The following is an 18043-nucleotide window of genomic DNA, read 5'->3' on the forward strand; positions in this document are numbered from 1 at the left end:
ATAATTGTTGATTTAAATAAAACAATCATTGCATTAAGGTGTTTTTTTAGGTGTCACCTTTGCAAAAATGTAAAAAGACTATTGTATGTTTTATTTAAAGCAAAGCTTTAATTTCTTAATGCAAAATTCATAAAAAAATTTTCCTACTGTGCACTATCCTGGATTTGTTTTATTTTTATTTTTTGTGAGAGTAACCCAAAAAGCAGTTATTAACTAAATAAAACTGCTGCATGTTTGTGACTTTTTATGCTACTCAACAGTTACTCAAACAAGCTACTTTTCATGCTCAAAATATTTATTTTATATCATAGATTCACTACGATAAAAGTGTGCATATACGACACTAATGTCACAATATCAGTGATAACACAGATATCCTACACACACAGCCATGTTTATTTATATTCACGCAAACAGCTACTAAAAGTGATAAGTCTGTAATATAATGTCACAGCACTTTATTCCCTCATCCGATTATGGCTTCTTTATGTACTTTCACACATATTTTGTCTCATGCACAGTAAAAACTCAGTCTAAAGGGACATTGAGGGTGTTTGAAGTACATATTTAGCAAGGTTAACTGTCAGTAGTTTTAAAAAACTATGATTATTTGATCTTTTATCGCATTTGCTGCAGTGAAATAGCTTTATAATTAAGTATTACCTTCCTTCTAAGGTCTAGCCAGTGGTGGAGTAGAAAAAAGACATGCAGATAAAGCTTAAACAAAAAAAAAAAGTTTTGTTTGCATATGAGTAAACCTGCATGTTTTCTGTTTTTCAGCCCGCTTTGCTCCTTACAAGCCCACTGACATCATGCTCAAGCCGCTGCTGTTTGAGGTTCCCAGCATCACCACAGACTCTGTGTTCGTGGGCCGTGATTGGCTGTTCCAGCAGCTGGAGGATGACCTGAGGCCCAGCGAATCAGGTGAGAGCTCCGGGTCCATCATCGTGGGCAACGTGGGCTTCGGCAAAACCGCCATCATCTCCCGCCTGGTGGCCCTCAGTTGTCATGGCAGCCGCATGCGACAGATCGCATCCAACAGCCCAAGCGCATCTCCGAAAAGTGAGTTTTGTACATTTTCACAACACACGTGCCTGAGTATTGGCACAGATGCTCTCACACAAATTATTGTGTAAAATGCTCATGAAATCATTCTTATTTCAATTGTTACATCGAAGAATTGTCAAATAAGAATGTTTTTTGAACAATTTCCCTTTTTTTGCATTCACTACCTTCAAATTATGAGAGACACTATCGTTCAAAAGTTTGTAGTCAGTAAGATTTATTAATGCATTTGAAAGAAGTCTCTTCTGCTCACAAAGGCTGCATTTATTTGATCCAAAATACAGTAAAAACTGTAAAGTTGTGAAATATTTTTACAATTTAAAATAAAATTTATATTTGAATATATTGTAAAGTGTAATTTATTCATGTGATCAAAGCTGAATTTTCAGCATCATTACTCCAGTCTTCAGGGTCACATGATCCTTCAGAAATCAGTCTAATATGCTCAAATGCTACTCAAGAAACATTTCTGATTATTGTCAATGTTGAAAACAGATGTGCTGCTTCATACTTTTGCAGAAACCATTGTTTTATGATTCTTTGATGAATAGAAAGTTCAAAAGAATATCATTTGTTAAAAATAGAAATGTTTTGTAACATCATAAATGTCTTTACTGTCACTTTTGATCAATTTATCGTATTCCAATAAAGCGTACTGACTCCAGATTTTTTAATTGTAGTGTACTTCAGTCTCAAAAAATCTTTAGTTCATATTTGATTTTTTTGAGGCATGTTATCAATTGTGTAAAAAAATTTGTGCATTTAGTTTTTAATTGCAAGAAACATTAAAGGTGGGGTAAGCTATTTCTGGTAGCCAATGTCGACATTTGAAATCACCAAAACAAACACGACCCTACCCCAAAAGGGTCTCACCCCTATTTTGATAACTCCGCCCCACACATACGTACGCAACCCAGGCAACGATTAGTTCTGTGAAACAAAACAAAACCAATGTTACACCATGTCTACACCGGACGCGAGTGGCGCGGCGCGACAAAATACTATATAGAACTCATTATAATCAGTGATGCTGTCTACACCATAGATATATATACATATCTATGGTCTACACTGGATGCGGCGCGACACGACACGACAAATCCCCAACAGAAAACTGCTGCTGTGTTCTATTTATGACGTACTGACACAAATTTCAAATGATTTTCAACGGTCGCTTTGTGGTTCAAGTGTACTAGACAGACTGCTGTTGCGGTGCAGACACGGTGTTACTCACCTATCGAGAAGAAACAAAGCAACCTCGGCGTCTGATCGCAGGCCTTCCGCTCCTTGAGTTCTCTCCAGCTCTGGAAAGCTGATCCGATATTTACACGGGTCCTACTTCATGCCTTAAGCCTTCGTTTGTTCCGCAGACGTTTTCCTCTTTTGTTTTTTATCCACCATCTCTATCTTTCTGTCGCTCGGCTCGCTAATATCCGTCCTGTGCTCTGAACTCTCTCTCCTCCACATCATGAGTAGACACGTCCCTTACTGCTGATTGGCTACAAGTTTGTTTTGCTATTCGGCCCGAATCAGTTTTCTAAAGCGTTTTTGAAAAATCACTTACCCCACCTTTAAATTACATGTTCAAAACTTGTATGTGCAGTTGGGAGAAAATGGCTTTGATGCTTGTATATTCAAAACAGTCATACAAATCATTCCAGTATATTTTTATTTTAAATTCCCACTTTTAAATAAATGTTAAAATTAAAAAACATTTTTAAATTTTTTTTTATTAAAAAATTGTTTAAAAGGTTCTCTGTCCATGATTGTGCCCTATCCTAGACAGTTTGAGATGTTTGTGTATTGATGTTTGACTCGTCTCAGTAGAATCGCAGCAGCTGGTGATATTTGTGCTCATGTGGATATTCATCGGTCACATGTCCAGGTGGGGAGCCGAGTTCAGATCTGCCCCTGAGTCAGCCGCCTCAGCCGACCCCTCCGCCCAGCGCTACCAACACCCTGCGATCCAGCAGCTGTCCCAGCACACCTGAACTGCAGCGGCGCTGCGAGGAGGCCGTTAAACGCCTGGCTGCCAAGGTACACACACAGGTTTTTCATGATACAGAAGTAAAATGTGCTCACCCTCAGGTCATTCAAGTTGTAGATGAGTTTGTTTCTTCATCAGATTTGGAGAAATGTAGCATTGCATCACTTGTTCACCAATGGATGCTCTGCAGTGAATGGGTGCCGTCACAATGAGAGTCCAAACAGCTGATAAAAACATCACAATAATCCACAAGTAATCCACAGCACTCCAGTCCATCAATTAACATCTTGACAAGACAAAAGTCTTATGAATCCATCATTAAGGTGCTTTAAACCATTGCTTCCAGGCTAAAATACAAATCCATAATCCATAATAACACTTCCTCCAGCTAAAAATTCCATCCCCTTTTATCCTTCAAATCAAAATCCACCCACATATTTGTTCAGAACTGTTTTGGCTTGTAAATGGTGCTTGATCATGCAGATTTCTCTCCTTATTCAGACCAGACCACTTTTTCACTGGAGGAAGCGTTACTGTATTATGGATTATGGACTCAAGGCAATGGGCTAAAGTTAAAAAACGTCTTAATGATGGATTTGTTTCTTACAAACACACAACTTTTCACTTTACAAGATGATAATTGATGGACTGGAGTGGTGTGGACTTGTGGATTTAGTTGTCTTGTGGCTCATGAGTATGAGAGTGTTTTAATAGCGCCACACTCATTTAAACTTCAGTAGAGTGGACAGAGTTAGGGTTGATAAGTTATTAATTTCAGTGAATCACTTCACACTGTCCCATTATAATCAATCAATTCAATCAAAAGCTCTGATTCAGCTATTAATTTGCAGCATCAGTCACTCTGCTTGGCATTTCTTTTATGTTTAAGTAAAAGTGCCTGTTTGTAAATGTTGTTTATAGCTGTGAATTATTGTATCGGTTCATATAAATGAAAACTATTAAATATCATTCCTCCATCCGTTCATTTAAAGAGAAACAGTTTTGAAAACATTCTTTGACTCCAACCCAGCTGTGCCATAATTTCTTAAATTTTCAATGTAAGCTCGTATTTCATGACTAATACATGCACATTGATCCACATCAATCCATGTCGATTTGACACGTTCAAGCATTGATTGTTGATTAGTAGATGAACTGTGGACACTGGACAGAAGCTGTATCTGGTTTCAGCTTCCTGTATGTATAGAGTATTTCACAGAGTCTTGTGTTGGAGTGGGCAGCTGTTGCGATGAATCTCTCAGCTGCGGTCCTAATGAAACCGCACAGGTGTGCTGCAGCTCAATCGCTGGTGCAGGGTCACGACCTCTGCCTGATCTACAGTGCTGACAGTGTTTTATGTAAGATGTGTATGTTGATTATTTCTTGGATTACCTGGGTTTTTCATATTTTACCTTTTGCTCTCATTTTCTAATTTAATTAAGAAAGTCTAATTAAGTCTATGTAGTATTTGCTCGAGGTCAAAATTAATTATAGTTCATTTAAAACTTAAATTTAACATCAGTGAATATTGCTGTTCAAAATGATTGTGCTTCCATTGTCTGTGACAGTAGATGCAATGCAAATCAATTTAATGTTTTTGAGAGCCTCTCAAAGAGAACCAGGTGCTTAAATACATCTAGGTAGGTATTTGCAGTGTTTATGCTGTGTGCAATGTATTTTTTAATCAGAATACTTTATATAGAAAGATAATTTTGAATGGGCTTCAATGGCTAAAATGCTTTTTCAAATCATCAAATTTATTTGTATAGTGTTTTTAACAATACACACTGTGAAAAGCAGTTTAACAGAAAATCATGATGTTAATATTTAAAATCTCTTAATATATTCTTGTCTTATAGTTGCATTTAGCACATTAGAGCTGGATGGTATTATAGTTCACATTTTGACTGAGATTTGCTATAAATCTTTTCACAGTAAATTTATAGTAAAATACTGCCAGCCATTGACTGTATTTTTATAGGATGTCTATAAACAGCATTTTTTTAAACAAATGTTTGTGTATTATGTAGAGCCTGACTGATATGGGTTTTTTGGGGGCCAATACCGATATTAGGGAGTAAAGAAAGACTGATACCGATATATCGGCCGATATTCATATGTGTAGGCTATATTATAGTACAGTATAGTCAAAAGTTTGGACACACTTCCCATTCGTGTGTCCAAACTTTTGACTTGTACTGTATATAGAATACAGTATATAGCCTACATAAACAGAATATATATGAAGAGGTTGGTTCCAAAACGCGATAAACCTTTTTTTTTTTTTTTTTAATTTTTTGAGTTTCCGCCAAAAACTGTATTGTATCTGGTCGGTATTGAAAAGTCCATTTAAAATTTGATTATTAATGTTTTTGTTAATACAGCGTATAGCACTAGTCAACTAAATGAATGTAACATGGCAAAGATGAATGCACTTTTGGAAGTTGAATGTAAGGGAAATGTCATTTTGGAATTTCTGTGGTTTAATGTGATATTGTTGTTCATGATGCAATTTTCTTTTAATGTTGTAATTAATTTATAGCATTAACAAGATGACCTGTTGAATTTTTTTTGGAGCTATGACTGATTGAATGTATTTTTAGTCCAGTGCCTGTATATAAGATTAGTATTGACCAAGTTCAGAGGCTGTTATTTGCGGATCAACTTACTATGTTGTGTATTTTCAACAGTTTCAATATGAAAAATAACTTTATGGATTTATTGCATTTTGGGAAAAATATAATACAATTTTATAATAAATCTTTGAAAATCTAAATCTGGATTTGAATTTTTAATGTTATTATAATCTAAAGATGCTATGTGAAAGTTTGAAACTGAAAATAGTGGTTTTCATCTTGCCAATTTCTTGGTAAAGAGAAAACATTTTTACTCAAATTAATCTAAATGGATTTATACGTTTTGGAACCAAACTCTTCATACACACATAAACACATTTTTTGAAATGATAACTCAAATGTGGTGATCAAACATTTATAATGATGTGACAAACATAGGCCTATGTAGTGGAGGCAGGGTATTTAACAATTTAACAATAAACTTTAGGCTGTTATTCAAAATGAGTCTGACATCAATGCACTTAACAGTAAACTTCGCTTCACTTATTATAAATAACTTAAATAACACAAATAGAACAAAATATATATAACTTGAATTAAGAAATGAAACAAGGTAACTGTGTATGCACCAACACTGGCAGGTTTATGCAGGAAGCACAGCTTTTTCAAATGTAAACATCTAAAATGAATTAATTAAATAAAATTAATAATTAATTGATTTTTTCTCACAAACTCTGTGTTGTGTTATATATATATATCTACTGACCTGTTTTTTATTCATCAAAAATAAGACAAATTCCATGAAATTCCGCGTTATACAGTAAATTCCGTTTCAATCGGCTACGTTACTGACTGTACTGACAAACAATGTTGACACCGTGTCTGCGCCGCAACAGGACGTGACAAAGCGACCATTGAAAAACATTTGAACTTTGTGTCAGCACGTCATAAATAGAACGAGGCATCAGTTTACTGCATCCAGTGTAGACAACATCACTGATTATAATGGGTTCTATTCAACACCTGATGCGAGCAGCACGACAAAATACAATAGAATTCTATTGTATTTTGTCACGCCGTGCGATGTGATGTGATCGATGTGATAAGCATGTGATGTTTAGCAGCGCGGCCGGTATAAACACCAGCATTGAGTGGCCGCGATCAGCTCAGGTGGCTGTAACACAGGCTTTAATGCGCCGCAGACACGTGCCGTGATGCTCAGATCAGCTCTAGTCTCTAACGTCACTGAATCTGCTGTTAAAAATGAGCCACCCATTCATCATATCATCATGCAAAACTAAGAATTAGAATCATTGTAATGTGATGATCAAATATAGGTGCGGTGGGTGGCGGGTGGATAATTTGAAGCAGCGGACTCTGGTGAAGTTTGAGCTCATCCGCGCATCTCTACACTACACTGACCTGGGTCGCCAGTAGCAAACAATGGAGTGTGCTCTGCTGGACAAACTAAGTAATTACACCATTCAGAAGCATTTAATCTGCATTATATATTCTGTAAAAAAAAATAAAAAATTCAATTATTTAAAATGTAAAAAATTACAGGCTCATATCAGCCGATAATATTGGCTAAATGGTATATCGGTCGTGCTCTAGTATTATTTAAACAACAGTATGAAACTGTTATCACCAAATGCAGTATCCCACTGTAATATTATATATTTGATTTGTCTGCAGCAATTCATTGTTGAATATTGTAATTACTGTGTTTCATACTGTACTTACATTTAATGTTATTAAATAATTTAAATACTGTTTATTTTCATAACAGTAGTGGCAAAAGGAAATAGAAAACAACAGACTGAGTTTTATAGCTCTTTTAAAGCAAAAAGTAGAAAGTAGCCTTTTATGAACATGCAAGCTGATGTAAAAATGAAATGAAAAATGTTGAAATTTTTGCCTGCAGAATTGTGCAGTTACAGCATCTACCAGCAGGGACTAACTAGACCATGTTAACCGGTCAAACTTCCCCCCTTTGGTTTAATTTGCATGCACACTCTAACATATACTCACGTATTGTTAGGATGAGCAAAATTTTGGGCATTTTCTTTGTGCAAAAATATTTTGCAAAATATAAATGTTTACATCATAACAATGTAACAGTTATGTTACAGTTACAAAACATTTAATATAAAGTGCTCTTATGCTTTGGACAGTTTGTGCTGAATGCTTTATTTGTCATTAGCAGTGATTCATTCTATGTCCTCAGATGATTTCACATGTGTTTTTTTTTATAGAAATAGGTTTTATGCACCTACAAGGTGACCAAAGTTTCTTTGTGCACATTGCAAAGACTAGACTAATAGATAATTAAATGATTTTTCAGTTAGTTGTAGTTTTTTGTTTCTTTGCAGACTGCCTCAGACAGACATGCAGCTTGTTTTGACGGATGCTGACTGCTGATTCACGTGTCTTATATGAAGAGCACATGTAGTTTTGCAGTAATGCTGCTAATGGACTGTGATGAATGTGTGGTGATGTCACCGTTTTAATGGAGGACCCGTGCCTCTGTCTGGTGATCTATTTCCCCTCAGACTGACATGTTTATGATGGAGGATGCAGAATTACATCAGACACTGTTGCTTTGTGTCTTTGTGTTTCAGGTCTCATTTATTCTGTTAAACACTTTAGCGTTTTTCAGACTTCTTGAGCACCATTCAAAACTGAATTCAAAATGCCTTTTAAAGTTCTGATTCCAGTCTGATTCCTGAATTTTAATTGTAGCAAACAGGGTGCAGAACTGCAATGTCATTCAAAAGTTTGGGGTCGTAAATTGTTTAAAATATTTTTAATGATAATTTAATGAAAGATGCCTCTTCTGCTCCCCAAGACTGCATTTATTTGATCAAAAATACAGTAAAAACAGTAATATTGTGAAATATTAAATGGTTTATACATATGGTATAAACCATATGGTTTCTGCGAAAACTCTTAACGGGATCACGGAGTCCATTCATAAAAATTTAATTTACTCTATAGCGTGGAATGCCACGGAATTTGTCAATTTTGGACGAATAAATCAAAAGTAGCCACTGCCACTTAATTCGAATCACGATATGAACTAGTGTCTGTTTAAATATGAATCCTGCATGTTCCGCTTGCCTCTGTATGTATGAATGGCGGAAACGCGTTTTTTTTTTTTACTACACAAATACTGAAGCACACGTGACTGGAAAGAAAAAGAAAGAAAGAAAAAGTTTATAGGGCCCTATTGTTCAAAATTTTGAAATTGAAACTTATTTTTTGTAATTACACAGAGAGTAAAGGACCGAAAAAAGGTACCGTTGGGTACCGGCACCGAAATTCAGGTACCGATACCGGTACCGTACCGGTTCAAATGTGAACGGTACCCAACCCTAGTTAAAATGTAATTTATTTCTGATTTAAAGCTGAATTTTCAGCATCATTACTCCAGTCTTCATTGCCACTTGATCCTTCAGAAATCATTCTAATATGCTGATTTGCCTATTTTTGTAATTGTTTTATTATTTGATGAAAAAAAATTCAAATAAACAGTGTTTATTTGAAATAGAAATCCTTTGCTGCATTATAAATGTCTTTACTGACACTTTTGATCAATTTGATCAATGCATCCTTGGTGAATAAAAGTATTCTTTTTTTTTTTTTTTATGTCTTACTGACCCCCAAACATGTGTTTTAAGTTTGTATGTAGTTTAACATGTTTGTAATCCTTCAACATGTTTAATAAATGAACGCAAAGAGTTGAATTTCTTACAGTACAGTAATTTATCTTCCTATCATTACAATTACAAATGTGTTGGGAGCCGGTTATTCTATTCCCACTGGACAGATTTATTTATATAGCAGATTTATTTACTCCCCTGACCTATTCATTGTGTGATGCAGGTTGATTTGTTCAACTGGTCGAAAAGAATCATAAATATGTGAAATCATTGTATCTGTGCTGCAGGTCCTGCATTGTGAATGCAGTCTTAGGTTGCTCATTAGCGCTCGTTGTTTGAAGCGAGAGAATCCCGGCGATGCCGTCTTGTGTTTCTTAGGATGTGTTGCTTCAATATGTCTGATTCTGCTTTTGAAGTTCATAGAGGAGGGACTGGAGCGATGCCAGTGCTGTTGTTTGGAACGGCGTGTTTCAGCCTTTTGAAATGCAGAGGACTGAAGTTGAGATGCCGTGAACCCAAAGACCCTCTTTCTTCTTCTCAGTGGCTGCTGAAGTCACGATCTCTGCATTAAATCTCTGAATAACTAAACTAGTACTGGTTCAGTGACCTTAGGGCTGCGCGATTAATCAAAATTAAATCGCAAAGGCAATAAATCGTGATTAGACAGAAGCTGCGATTGTCATGTGTATCTCTCAGTGAAGCACGGTTCTGTGATTAGTAGTAAACTTCAAATACGCTCCGCAGAAGAACTCCAGGAAATCCCTATAGCGGTTGCTGAATAAACAGAAGATTTAACTGCTTTAATCGATTCAACGTTGACTAATAAACACACGACTACGACAATATATGGTTTATCTGAGTTTATCTTATTATAATGTTTATTATAATAAAGTATATAATAATGCAATGCTAATCGACATAGCCTTTATCGCTGCTTAGAATACTATGAAATATGTTGCGTGCTTTATTCTGTGTAAGAAGCCACATCATCTCACTGAAGGATTTATTTCAAACACTCGGCTGACGTTATGAAGTGAGTTTGGAGTAAAAACATGTTATTAAATGTGGTATTTTCACATGCTTTTAGATGGAACAGCATTTACTACACAGAGCCGTAGTTCACTGAGAAGCTACACAAACAGCTTTCATAATCACAGAACGATTTCTTCGATTTCATTATCGCGCGATTATATCGTCTGCGATTATGAACGCGATATTGCCTAGCTTGTCAGTGAACTACGGCTCTGTGTAGTAAATGCTGCTCTGTCTGAAAGCACGTGATGGAGATTTACTACTAATCATGGAACCGGCTTTACTGACAAGATGCGCATGACAATCACATGCGATTAATCGTGCAGCCCTAAGTGACCTCCTCTATATTTATCCAGCTTTTTCACGATTGTTTTGTGTAACATTCTTCGTGCAGTTCTAATGGTGCAGTCACACCAGACGTTATGCATAGAGCAACAGGATTTATTGCCAAGGGCTTTGGTTAGAAGTTTGGTTACAACTTATTTGGTTATAAGTTGTTTTGTTTTGTTTTGTGTGATTTGTTTTTGCAGATGTATCCAAAGAAACTTGCATTACATTCAAGTTATACATAGGGTTTTGCATTCCCTGGGTCACGAACCCATGACCTCTACCGATACTCTACCATTTAAACAAAAAGATTTTATTTTATTTTTATGCAGCAATAAAAACATGAATTTAGTATTCTATATAGAACTTGAACCAAAGGTTTAGATCTACTATTATTATTAATTTTTTATTTTATTTTATCCGATGCCTGTATCCAAAGAAACTTACATTACATTCAAGTTATACATAAGTTTTTGCATTCCCTGCAACTCGAACCCATGACCTCTACTGATACTCTACCATTTAAATGAAAGGATTATTTTATTTTATTTTATCTTATTTTTCTTCAATAATAAAAATGTGAAGTTTGTATTTTATGTACAGATCCTCTATTTTTAAATGTATTTTTCAACCAAGAGTTTATTATTTTATTTTATTTTATTTTAGTAAAACTCTCACTCACAAATATATGACATAAGATGAGGGTTGTGAATTAACAGGTTAAACATCCAATTATCTGATTAAGCAGCTTTTAGTTATTCAGATGCCGACGGTTTGGTGTTACCAATTTTAGTATATGCAACGAACAGTATTATTAATTTGATAGATCTATATCATCACAGCTTGTGTTTTCTAAAGGTAATGGTATGCATTATTTTAGAGAGACTCTGTCAAACAGACTCTTTCAATGCCAACGTGAGATTCTCGAGTGACATCAGACATGGTGTGCTTCAGAGACTCATCCAATATTGCATTTCATCTCCCAGGGACTTGAAGCGCAGTGCTTAGGGTTTCAGTCGAGCTCCGTGCGTCTCCGTCTTAATCGGCCGAGCTGTCCTCTGTCAAACACAATGTGAGCTAAATGATGTATCAACCATGTTTCCCAGGGGACCTGCCATCACTCGCGTGTTACCATGGCAACAGGTGAGCAGGGTGGTCATTTGGTCGCATTTAAAGAGAATTGCAGCCACGTGGGCGCTGAGGCTCAGGGACAGCAATCGCGCAGCAGACAGCAGCAAATTACACATGCACAGATAAGACAAAAGCACTTAATTAGAGGCTCATCACTAATCAGTTTGCAGCATAATGCTACATTTTTAACAAATGAGTGTGGCGTTTTGCAAATGAAATTGGGTGTATTCCAATCAATCCCTGCATGCATCAGTCACATAAGCGCAAGCTGATTAGTAAATTAGTTTGTTGATTGATTAATTCACGTATTTGCAGTTGATGCTGTGTTGATGTAGAATTTATTAACTTTATCTCTTTAATACCTTTTTAATACCTGTTTGCAATTATACACACAGGCGGTCAATCTTCACACCAGACTATTGACTTTCAACATATTCTGCCTAAGAACTGCCTACTTAGACAGGAAGAAACCATATTATTAAACTGCATATTATATTATATTATATTATATATTATATTATATTATATTGAATACATGTAGACTTTGTGAGTCCAAAAGTTGTAATTATTAATTGTTTTAAAGATCTATAAAGCGGAATATCCAGTTCTGCTCCTGGTTTAGTTACTGCTTAGTATCTCAAGCCAAAGATTTCTTTGGCTGTCTAAATTCTTCGGGATGATGGTCTAATCAGCATGTCGAAGGGTCGAGGGAAATGCACAGCAATCAAGAGATTGAGCCAGTTAATGTGTGCTTTGGAGTGTTGGCTCGAAGCGAGCGAGCGAGTTAATGGTCCCTCCACCTGAAGGAGCTTTAGATTGATGCTCTTTTCCCAGACCTCATCTCAGGGTGAGGAGCATGTCGTTCCTATTAACCCCACCTGTCCAAATGGGAAATATCCCCATCTGTCAAACACAGCTTTCAATAATAAATCAGGACAAATTAAGAGGGTCCCTCAGAAGGTGTCCTGCTGTCTCACCCGTCTCTGCCAGGTTTCCTCACTCCGTAAGTGTTTCTCTTGTGAGTGGTGGTGAACTCTGCTGTTAGGACATCACTTCACAGAGAAATATTTCACTTTCATTCTCTTAGATCTGATGCCTCCTTTGGGTATGTCAGATTTTTCAAGAGAGGAATTGAATAAAGAATTACGAAATAAGCCAACTGAGGTCGAGCATTACAGTGATTTTAATACAGAAAAGAGGTATTTTTAGGCATGAAGTCCCACTTAACCATGGTAAAATCACTGTAAACTTGTCTGAATCTACTGATGTTCCCTTATGCTTTCTTTTAATATTTGTAAAGTTGTGTATGATGTGATTAAATCAGTTTATGCTGTGCATACAATACAAACTAGTTCCTCATTTGATGATCTCTGTCCATCTGAGTTCAGATCCTCGTGTTTTTATCCATTAGGCTGGTGAACTTTTATCATTTATGGCTGCAGGATGACTGGATGGCAGTGATGGCTCAGAAAGACTCATTTGTGAGCTGCATTATTTATCAAGTGCAAACAGTGGCATGATATTGGGCTTCAGTGTTAGATCAACATGGATTGAGAGCAGCTCCTCGAGGGCTCACAGACCTCAAGCTGTTCTGTTATGAGCTTCAGTTCAGCAGCCAGTCGTGACAGCCCTGTTATAAAAACCAAAAGTTTTAAAAAGAGTTTGATCTGTCAGCAACCATGACAGCAGCATTGTAGCCAAAAATGGCATTATTATATTATATTATATTGTTTCTATCCTCTATTATATATTTATTTATTGATTTATTTATTATTATTGATTTATTGTTTATTTTTTATATTTTATTTTACCACAGAAAAGGAAAAACCAGGGAAAAATCGTTGTACACTCATCTAAATTTACTTAAGATGTTCCCTTTGTTTTCTTTTAATATTTGTAAAGTTGTGCATCAGTTATATTATATTATATATTTTAATACATTATATTAATACATTTTTTTTTATTTGTAGATATTCTTGTCAGTATGTTCATACTCAGTTGTCAGCTGTATTTACAGTGTATTGTTTAATTTAAAAAACTTTTTTTTTTAGAAATACTGTGGAGAGCATGCATTGTTTATTTTAACTAGTTTTTACAGTATTCTAGTTAGTCATTAAACATTTTGAATCTACTTGACTACAATGACTGTTTGTTTGAAATAATTGTTCCTCTGATTTTAAAAAAGCCATTTCAGAGCAATTGCATAAATAAATATGGCAATATATGTTGTATATAATTATATTGTATATAAGTAACAGCAAATATTGCATGATTCTAAATGTAAATCAGATGAATATGAAGTTTCTAAGGCTGTCTCTCTGTCTCTGGTTCTCTGCAGGTGGTGGCGTATCATTACTGTCAGGCTGATAACACGTACACGTGTCTGGTTCCTGAGTTTGTGCACAGCGTGGCTGCTCTCCTGTGCCGAGCGCATCAGCTGAGCGCATTCAGAGAGCTGCTGCTGAAAGAGCCGCACCTGCAGAGCATGCTCAGTCTGCGCTCCTGTGTGCAGGACCCCATGGCTGCCTTCCGCAGGGGCATCCTGCAGCCGCTCGTCAACCTGCACAAAGGTACGCAAAACCAGCCTCGTTTCCCTGCTTCAAACAGGTTTCTGATGAGGTTACGAGAAGTGTTCATTCCGTTAACGAAAACTATGACAAAAAAATATTAGATGACAATCTTTTTTTTTCCATGACGAATACAAAAATCAAAAAATATCAGCAAACATGTATTTGGCTCAAATGAAAATGCAATACAGCCAGTCTGTGAAAAACATGAATGTAATTAGGAATTATTGGAATTAATGTTACAGGGTTTCTGCAGGTCTTAAAAAATGTTACATTTACATTTAGTCATTTAGCAGACGCTTTTATCCAAAGCGACTTACAAATGATGACAATAGAAGCAATCAAAACTAACAAAAAAGCAATAATATGCAAGTGCTGTAACAAGTCTCGATTAAATCAATTAAATGATTGTGAAAGAATTTAAATATTAGTATGAAAAAGACAAATTAATGAACGTCTAAATAATAATAAAAAGGCTTTTCACATGCAGAAGTTGTATTCTGCCGTTGGGCGGCGCACTTTAAAAGCGCAAAGTCTTGCCCGTCTATGTTAGTTTTCCCTTCCACAAATTAAGAGCAGATTGGAGCAGAAAGTCTTAAATTCATAGTTATGGCATTAAATGTTGCATGCACTGCAAAAAAGGTCTTCCTCAGTATTTTTGTCTTGTTTTCCAGTACAAATTTGTGACCCTGGACCACAAAACCAGTTATAAGGGTCAATTTTTCGGAATTGAGATTTATACATCATCTGAAAGCTGGATAAATAATCTTTCCATTGATGTATGGTTTGTTAGGATAGGACAATATTTGGAGATACAACTTTTTGAAAATCTGGAATCTGAGGGTGCAAAAAAATCTAAATATTGAGAAAATCGAAAATGAAGTACTTAGCAATGCATATTACTAACTCATCTAAATTTACTTAAGATGTTCCCTTTGTTTTCTTTTAATATTTGTAAAGTTGTGCATCAGTTATATTATATTATATATTTTAATACATTATATTAATACATTTTTTTTTATTTGTAGATATTCTTGTCAGTATGTTCATACTCAGTTGTCAGCTGTATTTACAGTGTATTGTTTAATTTAAAAAACTTTTTTTTTTAGAAATACTGTGGAGAGCATGCATTGTTTATTTTAACTAGTTTTTACAGTATTCTAGTTAGTCATTAAACATTTTGAATCTACTTGACTACAATGACTGTTTGTTTGAAATAATTGTTCCTCTGATTTTAAAAAAGCCATTTCAGAGCAATTGCATAAATAAATATGGCAATATATGTTGTATATAATTATATTGTATATAAGTAACAGCAAATATTGCATGATTCTAAATGTAAATCAGATGAATATGAAGTTTCTAAGGCTGTCTCTCTGTCTCTGGTTCTCTGCAGGTGGTGGCGTATCATTACTGTCAGGCTGATAACACGTACACGTGTCTGGTTCCTGAGTTTGTGCACAGCGTGGCTGCTCTCCTGTGCCGAGCGCATCAGCTGAGCGCATTCAGAGAGCTGCTGCTGAAAGAGCCGCACCTGCAGAGCATGCTCAGTCTGCGCTCCTGTGTGCAGGACCCCATGGCTGCCTTCCGCAGGGGCATCCTGCAGCCGCTCGTCAACCTGCACAAAGGTACGCAAAACCAGCCTCGTTTCCCTGCTTCAAACAGGTTTCTGATGAGGTTACGAGAAGTGTTCATTCCGTTAACGAAAACTATGACAAAAAAATATTAGATGACAATCTTTTTTTTTCCATGACGAATACAAAAATCAAAAAATATCAGCAAACATGTATTTGGCTCAAATGAAAATGCAATACAGCCAGTCTGTGAAAAACATGAATGTAATTAGGAATTATTGGAATTAATGTTACAGGGTTTCTGCAGGTCTTAAAAAATGTTACATTTACATTTAGTCATTTAGCAGACGCTTTTATCCAAAGCGACTTACAAATGATGACAATAGAAGCAATCAAAACTAACAAAAAAGCAATAATATGCAAGTGCTGTAACAAGTCTCGATTAAATCAATTAAATGATTGTGAAAGAATTTAAATATTAGTATGAAAAAGACAAATTAATGAACGTCTAAATAATAATAAAAAGGCTTTTCACATGCAGAAGTTGTATTCTGCCGTTGGGCGGCGCACTTTAAAAGCGCAGTCTTGCCCGTCTATGTTAGTTTTCCCTTCCACAAATTAAGGTCATAAATTGGAGCAGAAAGTCTTAAATTCATAGTTATGGCATTAAATGTTGCATGCACTGCAAAAAAGGTCTTCCTCAGTATTTTTGTCTTGTTTTCCAGTACAAATTTGTGACCCTGGACCACAAAACCAGTTATAAGGGTCAATTTTTCGGAATTGAGATTTATACATCATCTGAAAGCTGGATAAATAATCTTTCCATTGATGTATGGTTTGTTAGGATAGGACAATATTTGGAGATACAACTTTTTGAAAATCTGGAATCTGAGGGTGCAAAAAAATCTAAATATTGAGAAAATCGAAAATGAAGTACTTAGCAATGCATATTACTAATCAAAAATTAAGTTTTGATATATTTACTGTAGGACATTTACAAAATATCTTCATGGAACATGATCTTTACTTAATATCCTAATGATTTTTGGCATAAAAGAAAAATCTATAATTTTGACCCATTCAGTGTATTTTTGGCTATTGCTGCAAATATACCCCAGAGACATAACACTGCTTTTGTGGTCCAGGGTCACATTTAAACATCCTTAAAACAAAATACATTTACTTGGAGATGCAAAATTATGTTAGTTGAAGTCCAGTTTTCTGGGAATTTTTTTTTTTTTAATTAAGTGAGTTTATGCTTAGAACAAATATCTGTCAATGGGGTTTGGAAAAATCTTATTTCAAAGAGAAAACAATATTATTTTGCTTGTTTCAAGAAAACAATTTTTTTCTGAAAACAAGAATAATTTTTACTTTACATTTCTGATTTAATAATTTTTTAGAAAAAATCTAAGAAAAGCATTTTTTGCAGTGTGTTATAGCACTTGCATATCGTTGCTCTTCAGTTGATTTTGATTGCTTCTATTGTCCTCATGTGTAAGCTGCTGAATGAATAAATGTAAATGTATAAAGACGGTCATTTGTCGACACCTGCAGGTGTAACAATGTAACTGCAGCATCAGCCACAGCGCAATATACATTCAATGAACTAAAATAATCTTCATCCTGGCAGCCTACTATTCACAGCACAAAACAGTGTTCAGGACAAACCATGCTTTCTTTTCCCTTTTAAATGTTGCTCTCTATTAACTGGTCTATTTTGCATTTGGCTATTGCTACAAATATCCCCCAGAGACTTAACACTGCTTTTGTGGTCCAGGGTCACATTTAAACATCCTTAAAACAAAATACATTTACTTGGAGATGCAAAATTATGTTAGTTGAAGTCCAGTTTTCTGGGAATTTTTTTTTTTTTAATTAAGTGAGTTTATGCTTAGAACAAAATATCTGTCAATGGGGTTTGAAAACTTCCCTTTGAATTAAGTTGATTTTTTTTAGCCTAGTGGCAGATATTTGTCTTGTTTTGATCATAAATTCACTTCATTTTGACCAATTTCTCAGAAAATAAGACATATTATCTTAAGTCATTTTCTCAGTGTGTCTTGATTTAAGAATATGTACACATTTGCACTGGAAAACAAGACAAAAATACTGATGAAGA

At 35.4% G+C, this 18043-nt stretch overlaps 1 protein-coding gene across 1 annotated transcript in view; it reads left to right on the top strand.

The window, feature by feature from the left end:
- LOC107585694 (protein TANC1-like) overlaps positions 1-18043 on the top strand; it is a 70854-nt gene that overhangs the window by 2449 nt on the left and 50362 nt on the right. Inside the window, exons 3-5 of the mRNA XM_016272822.1 lie at positions 781-1062; positions 2951-3102; positions 14119-14350. Coding sequence (XP_016128308.1) covers positions 781-1062; positions 2951-3102; positions 14119-14350 — 666 coding nt within the window. The remainder of the gene's footprint in view (positions 1-780; positions 1063-2950; positions 3103-14118; positions 14351-18043) is intronic.

This window comes from Sinocyclocheilus grahami, unplaced genomic scaffold (assembly GCF_001515645.1).
Source record: "Sinocyclocheilus grahami isolate Dianchi unplaced genomic scaffold, SAMN03320097.WGS_v1.1 scaffold73.1, whole genome shotgun sequence".
NCBI classification, from domain to species: Eukaryota; Metazoa; Chordata; class Actinopteri; order Cypriniformes; family Cyprinidae; genus Sinocyclocheilus; species Sinocyclocheilus grahami.